The sequence below is a fragment of the Denticeps clupeoides genome, unplaced genomic scaffold (genome assembly GCF_900700375.1).
Source record: "Denticeps clupeoides unplaced genomic scaffold, fDenClu1.1, whole genome shotgun sequence".
NCBI lineage: Eukaryota > Metazoa > Chordata > Actinopteri > Clupeiformes > Denticipitidae > Denticeps > Denticeps clupeoides.
The window spans coordinates 295,676-312,757 of NW_021630004.1; the positions used below are offsets into that span (position 1 = coordinate 295,676).

The 17,082-nt window shown below is 43.2% G+C and overlaps 1 protein-coding gene across 3 annotated transcripts in view; it reads right to left on the minus strand.

Moving 5' to 3' along the window:
• Positions 1-17,082, minus strand: part of LOC114780063 (protocadherin-15-like) — a 62,297-nt gene that overhangs the window by 41,170 nt on the left and 4,045 nt on the right. For all 3 annotated transcript variants that reach the window (XM_028967585.1, XM_028967584.1, XM_028967583.1), the window contains exons 2-6: positions 12,602-12,709; positions 6,017-6,082; positions 4,844-5,004; positions 1,873-2,028; positions 699-818 (exon numbers count right to left, since the gene is read on the minus strand). In XM_028967585.1, the coding sequence (XP_028823418.1) occupies positions 699-818; positions 1,873-2,028; positions 4,844-5,004; positions 6,017-6,082; positions 12,602-12,689 (591 nt within the window). In that variant the 5' untranslated portion in view covers positions 12,690-12,709. The remainder of the gene's footprint in view (positions 1-698; positions 819-1,872; positions 2,029-4,843; positions 5,005-6,016; positions 6,083-12,601; positions 12,710-17,082) is intronic.

Here is a 17,082-nt window from a genome sequence, read left to right on the forward strand (position 1 = left end):
TATAACTATTTTCGTTACCCAGAACACAATCTTTAAAAATGTTTTCATTTTCAAAATAGGAGGAGCTTGATCACGTACTGTTCAGACACACTGCTTCCTCATTCTGGATTATCTACATTTATAATCAAAAAGTGTTAACTATTTATTTAGGTAAATCCTAAAGATGTCTTAGCTTACACTATGGAACAAGCTCCATGCTAAGTAACTATTTGAAAATAGTGAAAACAATACAAAACTATACATAATTATTCATAAAACCAACAGCAAACTATTTGTGTAGGTCCATTACATGCAGACTGCTCTAGCCCAGGGCCCAAAGGTGCCCTGTAGTATAGTACACTATGAAGTCCAGTTGTGAAAAGGGAACATCCCATAACACTCAATTGGAATGAGATTCCAACCGCATGGCAAAGCAGATTTTTCTGTCAGGATCTGGCTCTGGAGGGGAACTCCGGTTTGGTGTTTTGGTTTGCTAGTATGTGTATAAGAGTAGTGTATTATGTCTAGTCCTTGCCCGTCATTTGTATGTGTTTTCAATGTTGAATATTCTTTTGTAGCTCTTCTTTGGAACCAGACCAGATAGGCTAGCCTTTGTTCCCACACTTGACCCTTCCACCCGTAATCCCAGAAACCTTTACATGTCAGTGGTTTAGTAATACAAATTCATTTTTATGTATGAAGCTGCACACAGGTCATACCGGGTCATTTGAGTTATACTGGATGCCATATTCAACCTGTCCGTTTGGTCCATCATCAATATCTATTGCTCCATTGCTGCCTGAAAATCCACTAAAAATTGTTGTTCCAACTGGCGTGAGCTGGGAAATAAAGAATGAATGAACAATAAATAACCCTATAACATCAATAACATAACACAAAATCATGTGGATGATGCAACAAGACAGCAGTGAAAAATGAATAAGAAAGGGTCATGATTCTCACCCCTGGGGTTACCCAAGGGTCAATATTAGGTCAATTTTATTTTTATTTTACATATTGCCACTGGGCACTGCCACTGCTTTTCTCTGCTACACAGCTGATGTCCAGATGTATATAACATTAAAACCCCTCATAGAGTGCTTAAATGAGATTAAAGCCTGCATGAGTTTAAATTTAAATCTAAATGACAACAAGATTGAAGTGATTCTATTCTGCCATAATAAGTGTGATGATTCCACTGCATTTTTGGGTCCCTTGTCCCAACCTATCAAACCATCTGTACAAAATCTTGCTCCACGCTAAGCGCTTTTAAATTTGATAAGTGAGCTCAAGAATAACAACAGGTTATATCCAACAGGACTATATCCAAGGTCAAAGGTTATTTACCACCTGGACATTTGGAGTGTGTAATCCTCTCATTTATTTCCTAATGTCTGGATTACTGTAATTCATTATATTATGGTATTGATCCATCTGCAATTGGTGCAGAATAAAGGAGCTCGTCTGCTCACTGGCAAGTGCAAGCGGAATCACATAACGCACTTCCAGTGAAGTGCGTTAATAAATGGGAAGCATATTTCTAAGCATTATTTTATCTCCATTGTCTCTTTGTGAATGTCTCTCAATGTTGTCAGTAGTATCTATATCTGTGTGAAATAGTGGGCCTTATTGAATTGTATGAGCCAAAAATATCATGACCATTGTGTTTTGAAAATGGAGATAGTCCAAAAGTCAAGTTAGACCGAAAGCAAAGACCAAAGTATGTCTCAATGGACTTTATAGCCAGTACTCTTGACACCCCTTCAACTTGGACAGAACAAAATGGAAGAGACCCTGGGAAGGAGTAATTCAGAGAGGGACCCCCTTCCAGGGCTGCAAGAGCATGTAATGGGCATCACTGCAGTGTTACAGACAGAAATGCGACAAGCTTACCTCATTTACAGTCACGTAGTATCGAGACTGTTGGAAAACTGGTGTGTTATCATTGCGGTCTCTCACCACAATACGCACTTCATGAAGAATTACCGTTCCAACCAGCTGATTGGTACACTCTACCTGGACCACTATTGTAGTGATTGAGGAGGGGGGCTGAGGCAGAGTGAGAGAGAAGAAAAGTTAATTGCATCTGAATTAATGTTTGAATTTATTTTAAGTGATTAACTTTGGGAAATAGTTATAGATACAACTAAAGACTGTTGAAAGCATTACAGTACACAATTATTCAACATTGTGTTCTAAACCAGTATATTGCGTCCTAATGATGAGCCACGTTATCTGCATAAAGCATAATATAAAGAACTGAGTAGGGGTATACATTCCTGTTTAACTTTAAACTTTACATAGAACAGTTCAGACCAAGTGCCTTCAAACTGTACATCTTTGAAGCTGACTTATGGTCTAATGTGGTGTGTAGAGTCACGTTATGCTGTCACATAAGATGCTCCACCTTGCGTGGGATTCAGTCTGTGTGTTCTTTCCAAAGCATTTCATTTGTTCCCATGTCTGCTTGGGTGCTCCTCCTTGGGCTGCCACTGGAAACCTCGTCCTGTGACATATGACGATCCAAGTCTTCAAACTGAGAAGTTGTAGGGGGTGGATTGGAGCCTATGCCCAAATGAGGCAGGCCAGACCTGAATTACCCATACTGGTGAAAGTACTGGTTAAAAGGATAAAATTCTCAATTCTTTTCCAGATGGGAAAGAGGCTCGAACTGCACTGAGTTCTGTGTCTTGTCTTGTCTTCATCAAATGCCCTGACTGGTCTCACTTGTGCCCCAGTACATTTAAGCATTCTCCTTGCTTTCCCCATAATATCAATTGTCCGTTGTGTTTGGGAGCTCATGCAATTTGATATTATTTTAATATACAGTACAGTCCAAACATCTGGACACACCTTCTCATTCAATGTCTTTTCTTTATCTTCATGACCATTCACATTGTAGATTCTCAATGAAGGCATCAAAACTATGAATGAACACATGTGGAATTATGTACTTAACAAAAAGTGGAGACGTGGCCTCCACAGTCACTGGACCTGAACCCAATCCAGATGGTTTGGGGTGAGCTGGACCAACAAGTGCTAAACACCTCTGGGAACTCCTTCAAGACTGTTGGAGAAGCATTTCAGGTGACGACCTCTTGTAGCTCATCGAGAGAATGCCAAGAGTGTGTAAAGCAGTAATCAGAGCAAAGAAACTAGAATATAAAACATGTTTTCACTTATTTCACCTTTTTTTGTTAAGTACAGAACTCCACACGTGTTCATTCATAGTTTTGGTGCCTTCAGTGAGACTCTACCAACGTAATTGAATGAGAAGGTGTCCAGACTGTTGGCCTGTACTGTGTCTTTCTGTTTAGTTTTAGTTTCAGGTTCAGCAAGTGAGCGACAACCTTATTTTCAGTAAATCCTATTTTTTGGCTTTTGCTTATACAGTATTTTGTGAAAGAATAACCCCTGTCAGGAATATCATTTTTAGAGAAAACTGTGCTCTCTTCTCTCCTCTTCAACCTGCACACCTCAGACTTCTCCGAATCATGTCACATTCAGACATTTGCACATGGGGTGTATCAGGGATGACCAGGAAGAAGAGTACAGGTGTCTGGTGAGGCAAACCAACAGCTAGCTAGCGTCCTCTTCAGTGTGGGGTGCTGGGGGAGCAGCACAGCAAAGAAGGACTCATCCAGGACAGTAACCAGGAGGCCCGTCGCCGTGGTTGGCATGGAGCTGGACGCTCAGGATTCTGTGCAGAGGACACCTAACATTGTCCATAGTGGACAACAGTTTGTTCACTGTCATAAACAACCAGAGGAGCTTGCTCCTCATGTCCAGAACCAACGGACTCAAAAACATACATTGCAGTTTCCTGTGGCTTTGTAAGATAAGTAATAATGTAAATGTATTTTATTCTTATTTTGTTTTAGTTATTGTAGTTTGTTGTTCAAAATATGCCACAAAAGTCATATCTGCATATATGCCGCCACCCCCACCAGAACTCAGTTTCTTCAGAGTAGCATTTGAAAATCTGACGGGTGAGTAAACAACATTTAGTGTTTAATGATTTAAGTGGATAAGTATGTTATGTAGAGTTAGCATATTACCGCTAAATTACGGTACTTTACTGAACACATCCGGTCTGGGTGATCAAACATTCAATACACATATACACACAAAAAAATCAACACACTGTCCTAGTTCTTTAATACGTAGCATAAAAGTGAAAATAATACATGCAGTATTTTTTATCATTTTTTTTATTTGATAAGATAACAGAATTTGCGACTACTGGTGCTTTCTCCTTTGAGGAAAACTGGGTCCAATGAAACACTATGTGTCAGGATTGCCTGCAGCTGGGCTACACACCTGAATCCAATCCTGACGCCCCATAAATGCCGGAAGTTTCCGCCCGCTCTGGGTCTCTGGCATTTTCGTGGACTCTGCACGAACTTGACCTGGTTTTGTTTTCTATGTGTTTTGAGTTCTGGCAATCGCCACACGCCTACGGGTTAGTTTGTGTTTTTCCCTTTTATTTCCCGTTTTTGGCCACCGCGCCATTGTTTATTTGTATTTGTTTGTTTATGAATAAAACCCCGTCCCAACATGTCAGACCTCTGCGCTTCCTTCCCCCGTAAGTCCGTAGTCGTGACACTATGAATGTTTTTCATTTAGTGTTTTTTGTGTTATTGCTGCTTTTGTAAATATAGTTTTACCATATATGTCATTCTGATATCCTTTTTATAGTCAATGCCAGTGTACTGCTGCTAGAAACTACATTTCCCCGAGAAACATTCCCAAAGGATTTTACAATCTACCAACCTTTATAATCATTTTCTGGGTACATGCATTTAAGAGTTCTGGGTACATGTGCATTTGTCAATTTTTGCAGCCACGTTGGTTTAAAACTCACATCTCTGTCAAGAATCCTGCCGGTGCTGTTGAGGAAAAGTCTTTGGCGGCCGGCATCTAGGATGACCCAGTAGTCATAGTTGTTCAGCAGGGTGAGGGATATTGTTCTGCCCGGATCGTCAGCACGACCATTAATCTGCATATTCTCCACCAGGACTGTGCCTGAAAAATAGAGGAACGCATCTTAGAATATAACACAGTTACAAACCAGAGAAGACCATTTAGGCCACCAAGCTAATAACATATATTTCTTGTATAGCACAAAACTCTCATTACTATTTAACATACTTTAACATACCATTAGACAAGACACCCTGAATACTGAAAGTGAACTGTGACCCATCACCCTTGGTGAGCAGTGGGCAGGGAATTAGGGGTGTTTCTAATAAATCACACTGATCTGTCATTTGACTGTCATCCATTCAAAACAGTTCCAAGATGGCATGCTTCCACCTAAGAAATAGGAAATTGCTCTCCATCACTAATGCAGTGAAAACATCTAGACTGGACTACTGTAACTCTGTTTTCTGGTTGCTCTGTAGCTTCATTGAATAATGAAGTTCAGTTCAATAATAATGAAGCCAGTTCAAAATTATTCCAGCCTTGTGCAGGTCCACAATCTTGTCCATGACCTCCTTGTAAAGCTCTTTGGTCTTGGCCATGGTGCAGAGTTTGCAATCTGGATGGATTGCTTGCTTCTATGGACTAGTGTATTTTATACAGGTAATGAGTTGAGAAGCTCAAAAAACACCTGCCCTTGCACTTGAACTTGAAGCCAGAAATCTTGCTGATTAATAGGGGATCAAATATTTCTTTCTTTCATGAAAATGCAAAGAATTTTTAAAATGCATTATTTTAGATTGTTTTGTCTCTCACTGTTCAAATAAACCTACCATAGTTCATGGAAACACCCTGATCATGGCCTGATTCCCCTCCCCAACAGCTTTTCAAATGTATATTTGAGCTCATGCATTGCTGATTCTATAATTAGAATTTATAACTCAGGGCATAGATATAAACTTATTTTACTTACTGTTACTTATTTTACTTATTTTACCTCTATTTTATTCAATACCTTTTTATTCAGTTCACTATACTGGTAGCTCATCTCGCTCGCTTTTTGTGTAAATGTCTTGTAATTTGTGAGTGTAAGATGGTTTGTTAGAGAACTCACCATTTAAACTTTCTTCATCAATTGTGACAATTGTGGCAGGAGGACCTGATCGAGACAGCTTACATTCTGTATTTTAAACACACACACACACACACACACACACACACACAAATCAGACATTATTCACTATGTGAACATAAAAAATAGACCTTAGTAAAAGTAACTTGTGTAAAACATTAGTTTCCACCATTGTCTAGGAACCTGTTAAATACATTTCTCAGTGATGAGCTTCATGGTAGAAGGTAAAGTGAAATGTTTAATAAAAAATGCCAAATATCTCAGTCAGATGTACAACACCCATGTATATAAAGGAGCAATGCAACACCCCCCACCCCTGAATGTGCAAATGTACATGCAAGCTGAGACCTTTGCTAGCAAGGTAACTAGATAATGATGAAAATAAACTCATGAAAAACACTGAATTTAGCTGCCATTTGATCATTGTTAGCTTATTACCTTTCTATCAAAAGTAAACAGGTTCATTCTAAATCTGACAAGGAAACAAGTTAAAGCTAAATCAGATTATGGATTGATTTTTTGGAGTCTAAAGGGGCTACTGATTGGATAAGACATACAGGATCTGAGACACTGAATAGCCGTGCCTCAGTGGAGGGTTGAGAGTCAGTAAGAAACATCAATTTAGCAGCAAAGTACAGCTATGAGTGGCAGGACTCCAAATCGCTCAAAAGTAACTTTTTTTTTTTTAAGTGAAGTGATTGTCACATGTGATACACAGCAGCACAGCACACGATGCACACAGTGAAATTTGTCCTCTGCATTTAACCATCACTCTGAGTGAGCAGTGGGCACCATGACAGGTGCCCGGGGAGCAGTGTGTGGGGACGGTGCTTTTCTCAGGGATTCAAACCGGCAACCTTCTGATTACAGGGCCGCTTCCTTAACCGCTAGGCCACCACTGCCCCCAATGGAAATTGAAAATGGAAAGATAATTTTTCTTTGTTTTCGGCAGATGTTTTCTGTGGCGCAGAGTGGCCTGCATGCTAGTCAATGATAAAATGAAATCTATTACTAAAACTTTTTTTGTATTGATAATAATGTCATGCATTATGTGGCACTTGGGGCTAGGACCTGCTATGAAAGGCTTCCTTATCTTATCTGCATGAAATGCAGCAACCATAGCAGGAGGTATTTCTGCCTCTTTGACTTTACTTGCCTGTAAAAGAGGGGAAATGGAGAACACAAAAAGATCAGCTTTCATTTTGGGCAACAAACTACTCATCCAGCTATCATAACATTTTAATCGCAGGACATTGCAAGTTTATCTTGTGCAAACTTGTCACACATTCACCTGCACACTAGCACTCTGGTATGTTCTGGCTTCTATTTCATTTCTTTTTCTTCTGAACAGAAGGACATTAGTATCACACAGTTTGTTGCCACTGTTAAGTCTGACCTACTAGAGACAAGGCAGCAAACAGGCTGGTTTAACTGTCTTCTAATAGCCAGATGGCCTAGAGCCATCACATAGACCACATGCATTATATACTATTTACCCTGACTTCATTAGGACCATATACAGATGGTCACGGCTGTCATGGCTGCCCACTGCTCACTAAGGGTGATGGTTAAATACAGAGGACACATTTCGTTGTGTCACTGTGTGCTGTGCTGTTTTTCACAACGACAATCACTTCACTTATGCGCAACTGTACATCTCAGTCAGACGCAGAGAAGAAACTGAATGATCTAAAACAGATAATTGTATAACAAACATTAAAGATTGGATGAACAGCAAATATCTGAATGTCTAATAATTGAAAGATAAGACGGTTGATTGTTCTTCTAGCAACATATATATGGCGGCCAAGGACCAATGCAATATTTCAAAGGTAAAAGGGACACTTACTATTCATGATACAGAAGAACTGGTACATGCATTTGTAATGTCAAGAATCGACTACTTTTATGCTGTATTTATTGGACACCTGGCATTACTCCTCAGCAAACTCAGTAAAAATGTCCCTGCAACTGTAACATCTTGCATTGACTATAAAAGTCTGCCATTAACATAGAAAGCTCTACACGGCTTGACCCTGGCCAATGGTGTGACTTGCTAATAGACTGTTTTGGGAAAAGTCCTGCAGGATAATTCTAAAAAATATAACATGCACTAAAGCACTTGCCCTATTCTGCACTCAATAAAATGTCTCATGTTAAAGTGTGTCTGAATCATTTATCACACAACACACACTATACGAACGTGCGAGCCTACAAGTTCCAGGGAACTGTCTAGTTTTTCTTGTGCAACCAAGCACCTGTTACAAGGAGCCTACTGGCAGATAGTCTTCAAATAAATCATTAATGACCTAAGTGACTCACCCCTCATGGATCTTACAATACCGTTAGCTGATCATTGGGTTGATATCACCAGGACAAACACCAGCTTGGGCCACATTTGGTTACCCACCAAAACTGGCCTATGTCAAGGGTTCAGAGGTTTGCTTTTAATCTAATACATACAATACAATGGAATAACATAGATATTTCAAGCCTTGTGTTTAAAGTACTATGATAGATACACTTTATTGCCACCCTAATCATTGAATTCAATGACCATGTAGAGAATCAAGCACCTATCGTGACATGGTATTTCTTGGTGCCAGTCCAAAGCCAAGCAACCGCCGCATAACTGTTGTCAAATGAATTATGCGGACAACCAACATTACTGTGCACCAGTGTTCTTCTAAAAGAATCATCAAACATTTCCAGAAATTCACTCCTAAAACTTCCCAGAGGAGCTGAAGCTGTTATAGCTGCATATTAAAGCCTATGAATTAAGAATGGGATGTAATTACATTTCATGCATGTGTATAGGCATGTATGTACATACTCCCAGGAAAAAGGGAAAAATGCTAACCATCATCCTATATACCTGGAATTCTAAAACATTATTGGCCATTTGCCAGAAATAATGCTTGATTAATTTGGAATATTTGTATATTTTTAAGACTTTTGCATCTCCTGAGGCCTTTGTGGCCTGTGCATGTTCTGATCTTTTTGTACAGACCTCAATAAGTCCCACTAATTGAGTCCCACAGATATGAGGAGCTTGAGATGTCCTTGAATATTGCAGCAAGTCACACTTGTTAGTTCGAGGTAGCTCATTCCTAATTCAAAAGGTAAATTAGGTAGCATGAGATTATAAAAAGCCAGAGATGAGCTAAAACATCTGGTGGATTGGTGCCAGAGTAACAACCTGACCCACAATGTCACCAAGACCAAAGAGATGGTTGCCCACTTCACATCAAAGGGCTGTGTGAAAGAGCATTTCAATACACAGTTTACTGTATATACTGTTGTACTCACAATAAACCTCGTACCTTAAATCATGAATCTTACAACAACACAAAAATCTTATCAACACACAATGCTCATATTTGGGTAAAGCTAAAATATGAAGCTACAGATGCCACAAGAGCCAGTTCTTTGAACTTCTCATTTTGTAGTTCCATGGATTGGAGCTGTCACTCAAATACCTGCTAGCCAATGAGGCGAAGCCCCGCCCACACAAGAGAATTGTGCCATAAGTCCAACCGTATTCTAAGGCAGCGTAAACCTAAAACGGGACGGAGCAACTAAAAACTCAGCAGTGAAACTGTAAAAATGAGAGTCTGACAAGCAAAAATGAAAATGTTGTCAAAATTCCAACCATTTATTTTACATTTCAATGTCGTATTTTCATTTGATATTAGGAAGGTTTTGTTTCAAAATTTTGGAACAAATCTGATTCCAAAGGACTGATTATCTGAGACAAATCCATTTTTTTTAATATTGGGGGAAAGCCCCCTGAAGGATGTATCTATGCAAATTAATGTTGTTTTAAGGTGCATGATGGGACGAGTAATGAACACACACTGCTGTACGCTCTATTAAAGATGCTTGCTGCATTTCTTTCACTCTGACTTTTTTAACTGAAGTTTCTGACCGAATTCGGATCTTAGTTTCCTCCACAACACAAGGAGGCTCACAACAGAATGAGGAATCATATTAAGACATTGAGACCACCCTTATAATCCGCTTACCACGTGGCAGAAAAATTGCTACTGCATCTTGAAACTCTTCACATTTCATACGTGTGTGGGAGAGGGAAAGTGGTAAAAAAGATCCAGTGCTCTTCTTACTGGGACTCCCATCTAAGTCTGTGTCTCTCTCGCTCATAAAACAAAAACTACCATAACCCAGTCAAACAGGAAGATCTTTAATGTCTGAGGCCCAGCAGGCGTTTCTTCTTTTCTTTTTCTCTTCTGTTTGTGCATTGTCTTGTTTTTTTAAATGTAAAAATAAAAAAAATAAAAAATTAATAAACAAAGCAGTGTTCAAGACCCAGAAACAGTCTCTAAACTGAAAATTCATCTGTTTTCTCTGGTTAAAGTCCCAGACACAGTGTCAATTATTAAGTCCACGTCATCACAAGTCGTCCTGTTAAGCACAGACAGTGTTAAATTCACCTTAGTTAGCTGTCCTAGTTACCAGGCCACTATTACAACCACGTATTTCTGTACCAGTTGTACAATGCATTTACAGCATTTACCAGATGCCCTTATCCAGAGCAACTTACAGGGACAGTCCCCTCCTGGAGACACTCAGGGTTAAGTGTCTTGCTCAGAGACACGATGGTAGTAAGTGGGGTTTGAACCTGGGTCTTCTGGTTCACAGGCGAGAGTGTTACCCAATAGGCTACTACCACCCTGCCAAAATGTCATCGACACAGACAATTAGTATTAATAGACGTCCTATACGCATGACTTTTGTTAACACAGCATTAACAGTATCACTGCAGTGATGGAAGGGGGTCCTTATCTGATCTACTCCTTCTCAAGGTTTCTTCCGTTTTTCTCCATGTGGGTTTTTCAGAAATTGCCGTGGTTGATGACTGAGCTGTTAAAAGCAGACTTAACACAGCATAAACATATTATATGAATGCACAATAATTTCCACTTCATTGTGTTCAATCCACAAATATATGCTGCGATTCACAAAAATGTCAGTAACAAATATTTCATATTTATATGTGTCTTATCCACATAAATACACTGCATTTTATAACCATTATAACCAGGCTTTAAACTTTTGTGGATCCCTTTCAGTCTCTTTGTGTGTGACGTCGCATTTGTGCCGCTCCTGTGGAATTTGGTCTAATTTGTACCACAGCAGAAAAATCAATATGTGTAGAAAATGTACTGTGGCTCCCAGAACAAATCGATTTTTAATCATTTTAACCACCAAGTATTTGAGTGATTCTTGAAAAGAACCATGCATGTAAGCTGGAATGGTTTTACTTTTCTCTGCTGCTGAAAAAATGAAATGCTCATGATCTCCAGTTGGAAGGTAATTGGCAGCATATTGAAGAGTGGTAAAGTAGACAACAAAAAGGACGAAAGAGCCAATAGAGGGTTGTGGACCATTATGGAGCAGGTCCCAGATCAACTGCTGCTGTCAGGTTCTCTGGGTGTTTTGAAATAAAGGAAAAATGGAGGAAATGAAGCCTCTATTGACATAGGATACAGGACATATTCCAGGGGTCATGATAAAAAAAAAGGTTAAAAATCTGGTACTTTATATAAACTTCTGCTATTGAGGGTGCATTCTTCTCAGCCTTCTTCTGGTGGTTTTCAGGTGATCCGAAAAATGCTAACAAAAGCTACAAAGTGGAAAACAACACATGTGCTCCTACACACTCCATAAACCCTAAAAGGTATATGTTATGAAATGTACGCTGCTAAATAGCTTTGCGCCCATCAAGTTAGTGTCCCCAAAATCCCTCCACACATCTGAGGTTTCGCTTTTGCCATCCTACCCTGCAGTTTGGGTGAAATGAGCAGCCTAGTGTGTAACACACTGCCATTTTTCTACTGATCGTAAGTCGCTCTGTCAAGTCAAGTCAAGTCAGCTTTATTGTCAATTCTGCCACATGTACAGGACATGCAGAGAATTGAAATTACGTTACTCTCTGACCCATACAAGTAACATTAAATACAAAAACAGTAACAGTAACATTGAATACAAAGTATAAATACAATAAAAAAAAAAAAAACACAATTTACAATTTTAAAAACACCATATACAAATAAGGGCACATGGTGGAGAGTCCACTCTGGATAAGGGTGCTGAAAAATGTAAAAGATTCGTGGAGATATGTGTGAATTGGTTTGCGTTTATTAAATGTACATAATTGAAATAAGCAAGTCCTTTTCAAATATTTGTAATTGCACTCATCAGGAGAAAGTGAAGTATTTTTACCTTCATGGCTGCTTTGTTCACTATTGCCATCGTTAAAAGCTGCTTGATGAGATGCCCATTACAATGAGTGAATGATAAGAAAGTGTTCAGTATAAAACTGAAACCATCCCAGTTGTCTAGTTTATGCTTTTGATGCCTTCAGTGAGAATCTACCAATGTCATTTTTTTTACTTTGTTGGTGTAGAATGGCTTTGTCTCTCCTTGATTCTTAGTGTTGTACTATAGCACTAGTACAAAGCAACAAACTATTGAGGGTGAAACTCCAGTATGTAAAAAAATGGAGAATTACAAAAGCCACATAAGAAAACAAGTCAGTTCTCCTACCTTCAGTGTTCTGAGCCTGAACAACAGACAAAGCAAAGGCAATACTGATGCCAACCATCACCCATTTCCACAGCCATGTTATCCACATCTTCAGTCATTCCTCACGGCCTGCAGAGGGATGGAGGGCACAGACAACAACATGAGCCTGATATGTTCATTTACATTCACAGCATTTGGTAGATGCTCCTTTCCAGAGCACACCTCATTCAACTAAGAAATGCCAGGAGTTACAGTAACCCAGTTTGGAGAGGTCCAGAGTGCTTAAGGTAGTAAGCTTGGAGATGATATGTACTAGGATTTTAGAGAGAAAAGGTAGAATTAGAAACATCTGAGGGATTGGTGGTGGATTTCTTAAGGATTGAAATGATAACAGCCTTTTTGAAGCATTCGGTGCTCAATAAATATTTTCATAGTTGATTTATTATTTGCATTTAACTAAAGTGTCTTAGCATTAGTGAAGTAGTTAGTGTGACCAAGTCACCTGCCATAACAGCAATGATACAAAAATTGGCATTTTGCTTTTCTGAGGAAGCTCGATTTTTCCACCCTGGTTGTACAAAAAATGATGCAGCACAACCAAACCATATAAAACTGCCCCTGATGGAACCCGTTTCATTTCGTGATGTGAGCTGACCACGCAAAGAGTTTTTTTGAGAACCACCAGCCTACATCGCAAACCACGATATCACTTCCGGGTCACCTGCACGTGTGAAATCATAAGTTACTCGCATCATCTCTCTTTTTGTAAAGTAGAAAGACCTCAACTCATTTATGTCTAGTCAACTTAATGAAACGAAACAAGTTCTTCAATACAAATGATATTCAACCAACACAATTTTTATATAAAGTAAAGTGAAGTGATTGTCACATGTGATACACAGCAGCACAGCACACAGTGCACACAGTGAAATTTGTCCTCTGCATTTAACCCATCACCCTGAGTGAGCAGTGGGCAGCCATGACCGGCGCCCGGGGAGCAGTGTGTGGGGACGGTGCTTTGCTCAGTGGCACCTCAGTGGCACCTTGGCGGATCGGGATTCGAACCGGCAACCTTCTGATTACGGGGCCGCTTCCTTAACCGCTAGGCCACCACTGCTTTTATTCCATATCTGTTCAATCAGTCGTTTTGGTGGATTCTCATTCCTTGATGATGTGAATATGGTTCCTCAGAAATAACATACAAACATGGAAAAATAACTTTAATAGCTTTTGTTTTTACAATTTGAAGTGTTACTGCGTTATGAAAACCACATACATTAATAGTGTACTGACACATATTTTATATTATACATACATAGATTTCATATATGTTGTAAGTGTTTAATTTTCAAAACAGCGTACTTACACATTTACAAAATTCGATTTCACGTCCGACATGCTCACCTTCCCCGAAGTACTGGACTGTGTGTCAGTGTCGGGGTGTCCCTAGTGTGCCCTTGGCGTGTCTGCTGTCACATTTCCGGGTTGTGGGTTCCTCAACACGTTCCCTCCCCAGGATGCCTCGACACAAATAGTGATCTAATCTGCTTCCCGCGTGATCTGGAGCCTGCAGAGCGATCTCCAACACGAATGCTGAAGTCTTCCCCCACGTGTCTGTGTTGATGTCTGAAGGACACTGGGAGTGTTGCCATGAGCCTGATGGGAGCATCTGTGAGGACCTGTGGTTCTGTTAGTGCGTGGACTACTCCGACAGTCTTGGCACCAGCCCCAGGACCTGTGGTTCTGTTAGTGCGTGGACTACTCCGACAGTCTCGGCACCAACCCCAGGACCTGTGGTTCTGTGAGTGCGTGGACGACCTCGGCACCAACCCCAGGACCTGTGGTTCTGTTAGTGCGTGGACAGTCTTGGCACCAGCCCCAGGACCTGTGGTTCTGTTAGTGCGTGGACTACTCCGACAGTCTCGGCACCAACCCCAGGACCTGTGGTTCTGTGAGTGCGTGGACGACCTCGGCACCAACCCCAGGACCTGTGGTTCTGTTAGTGCGTGGACAGTCTCGGCACCAGCCCCAGGACCTGTGGTTCTGTTAGTGTGTGGACTACCTCGGCACCGGCCCCAGGACCTGTGGTTCTGTGAGTGCGTGGACAACCTCGGCACCAACCCCAGGACCTGTGGTTCTGTGAGTGCGTGGACGACCTCGGCACCAACCCCAGGACCTGTGGTTCTGTGAGTGCGTGGACTACTCCGACAGTCTCGGCACCAACCCCAGGACCTGTGGTTCTGCGAGTGCGTGGACGACCTCGGCACCAACCCCAGGACCTGTGGTTCTGTGAGTGCGTGGACTACTCCGACAGTCTCGGCACCAACCCCAGGACCTGTGGTTCTGTGAGTGCGTGGACTACTCCGACAGTCTCGGCACCAGTCCCAGGACCTGTGGTTCTGTGAGTGCGTGGACTACTCCGACAGTCTTGGCACCAGCCCCAGGACCTGTGGTTCTGTGAGTGTGTGGACGACCTCGGCACCAGCCCCAGGACCTGTGGTTCTGTGAGTGTGTGGACGACCTCGGCACCAGCCCCAGGACCTGTGGTTCTGTGAGTGTGTGGACGACCTCGGCACCAGCCCCAGGACCTGTGGTTCTGTTAGTGTGTGGACGACCTCGGCACCAGCCCCAGGACCTGTGGTTCTGTGAGTGTGTGGACGACCTCGGCACCAGCCCCAGGACCTGTGGTTCTGTGAGTGCGTGGACTACTCCGACAGTCTCGGCACCAACCCCAGGACCTGTGGTTCTGTGAGTGCGTGGACTACTCCGACAGTCTCGGCACCAGCCCCAGGACCTGTGGTTCTGTGAGTGCGTGGACTACTCCGACAGTCTCGGCACCAGCCCCAGGACCTGTGGTTCTGTGAGTGTGTGGACGACCTCAGCACCAGCCCCAGGACCTGTGGTTCTGTGAGTGCGTGGACGACCTCGGCACCAGCCCCAGGACCTGTGGTTCTGTGAGTGTGTGGACGACCTTGGCACCAGCCCCAGGACCTGTGGTTCTGTGAGTGTGTGGACGACCTCGGCACCAGCCCCAGGACCTGTGGTTCTGTGAGTGCGTGGATGACCTCGGCACCAGCCCCAGGACCTGTGGTTCTGTTAGTGCGTGGACTACTCCGACAGTCTTGGCACCAGCCCCAGGACCTGTGGTTCTGTGAGTGCGTGGACGACCTCGGCACCAGCCCCAGGACCTGTGGTTTTGTTAGTGCGTGGACGACCTAGGCACCAGCCCCAGGACCTGTGGTTTTGTTAGTGCGTGGACGACCTCGGCACCAAACCCAGGACCTGTGGTTCTGTGAGTGCGTGGACTACTCCGACAGTCTTGGCACCAGCCCCAGGACCTGTGGTTCTGTGAGTGCGTGGACTACTCCGACAGTCTTGGCACCAACCCCAGGACCTGTGGTTCTGTTAGTGCGTGGACTACTCCGACAGTCTCGGCACCAGCCCCAGGACCTGTGGTTCTGTGAGTGTGTGGACGACCTCGGCACCAGCCCCAGGACCTGTGGTTCTGTGAGTGCGTGGACGACCTCGGCACCAGCCCCAGGACCTGTGGTTCTGTGAGTGCGTGGACGACCTCGGCACCAGCCCCAGGACCTGTGGTTCTGTGAGTGTGTGGACGACCTCGGCACCAGCCCCAGGACCTGTGGTTCTGTGAGTGCATGGATGACCTCGGCACCAGCCCCAGGACCTGTGGTTCTGTTAGTGTGTGGACTACTCCGACAGTCTTGGCACCAGCCACAGGACCTGTGGTTCTGTGAGTGTGTGGACGACCTCGGCACCAGCCCCAGGACCTGTGGTTCTGTTAGTGCGTGGACGACCTCGGCACCAAACCCAGGACCTGTGGTTCTGTTAGTGCGTGGACTACTCCGACAGTCTTGGCACCAGCCCCAGGACCTGTGGTTCTGTGAGTGCGTGGACTACTCCGACAGTCTTGGCACCAACCCCAGGACCTGTGGTTCTGTTAGTGCGTGGACTACTCTGACAGTCTTGGCAGCAACCCCAGGACCTGTGGTTCTGTTAGTGCGTGGACTACTCCAACAGTCTTGGCACCAGCCCCAGGACCTGTGGTTCTGTTAGTGCGTGGACTACTCCGACAGTCTTGGCACCAGCCCCAGGACCTGTGGTTCTGTGAGTGCGTGGACGACCTCGGCACCAACCCCAGGACCTGTGGTTCTGTTAGTGCGTGGACTACTCCGACAGTCTTGGCACCAGCCCCAGGACCTGTGGTTCTGTGAGTGCGTGGACGACCTCGGCACCAACCCCAGGACCTGTGGTTCTGTTAGTGCGTGGACTACTCCGACAGTCTTGGCACCAGCCCCAGGACCTGTGGTTCTGTGAGTGCGTGGACGACCTTGGCACCAACCCCAGGACCTGTAGTTCTGTTAGTGCGTGGACTACTCCGACAGTCTTGGCACCAGCCCCAGGACCTGTGGTTCTGTGAGTGCGTGGACTACTCCGACAGTCTTGGCACCAACCCCAGGACCTGTGGTTCTGTTAGTGCGTGG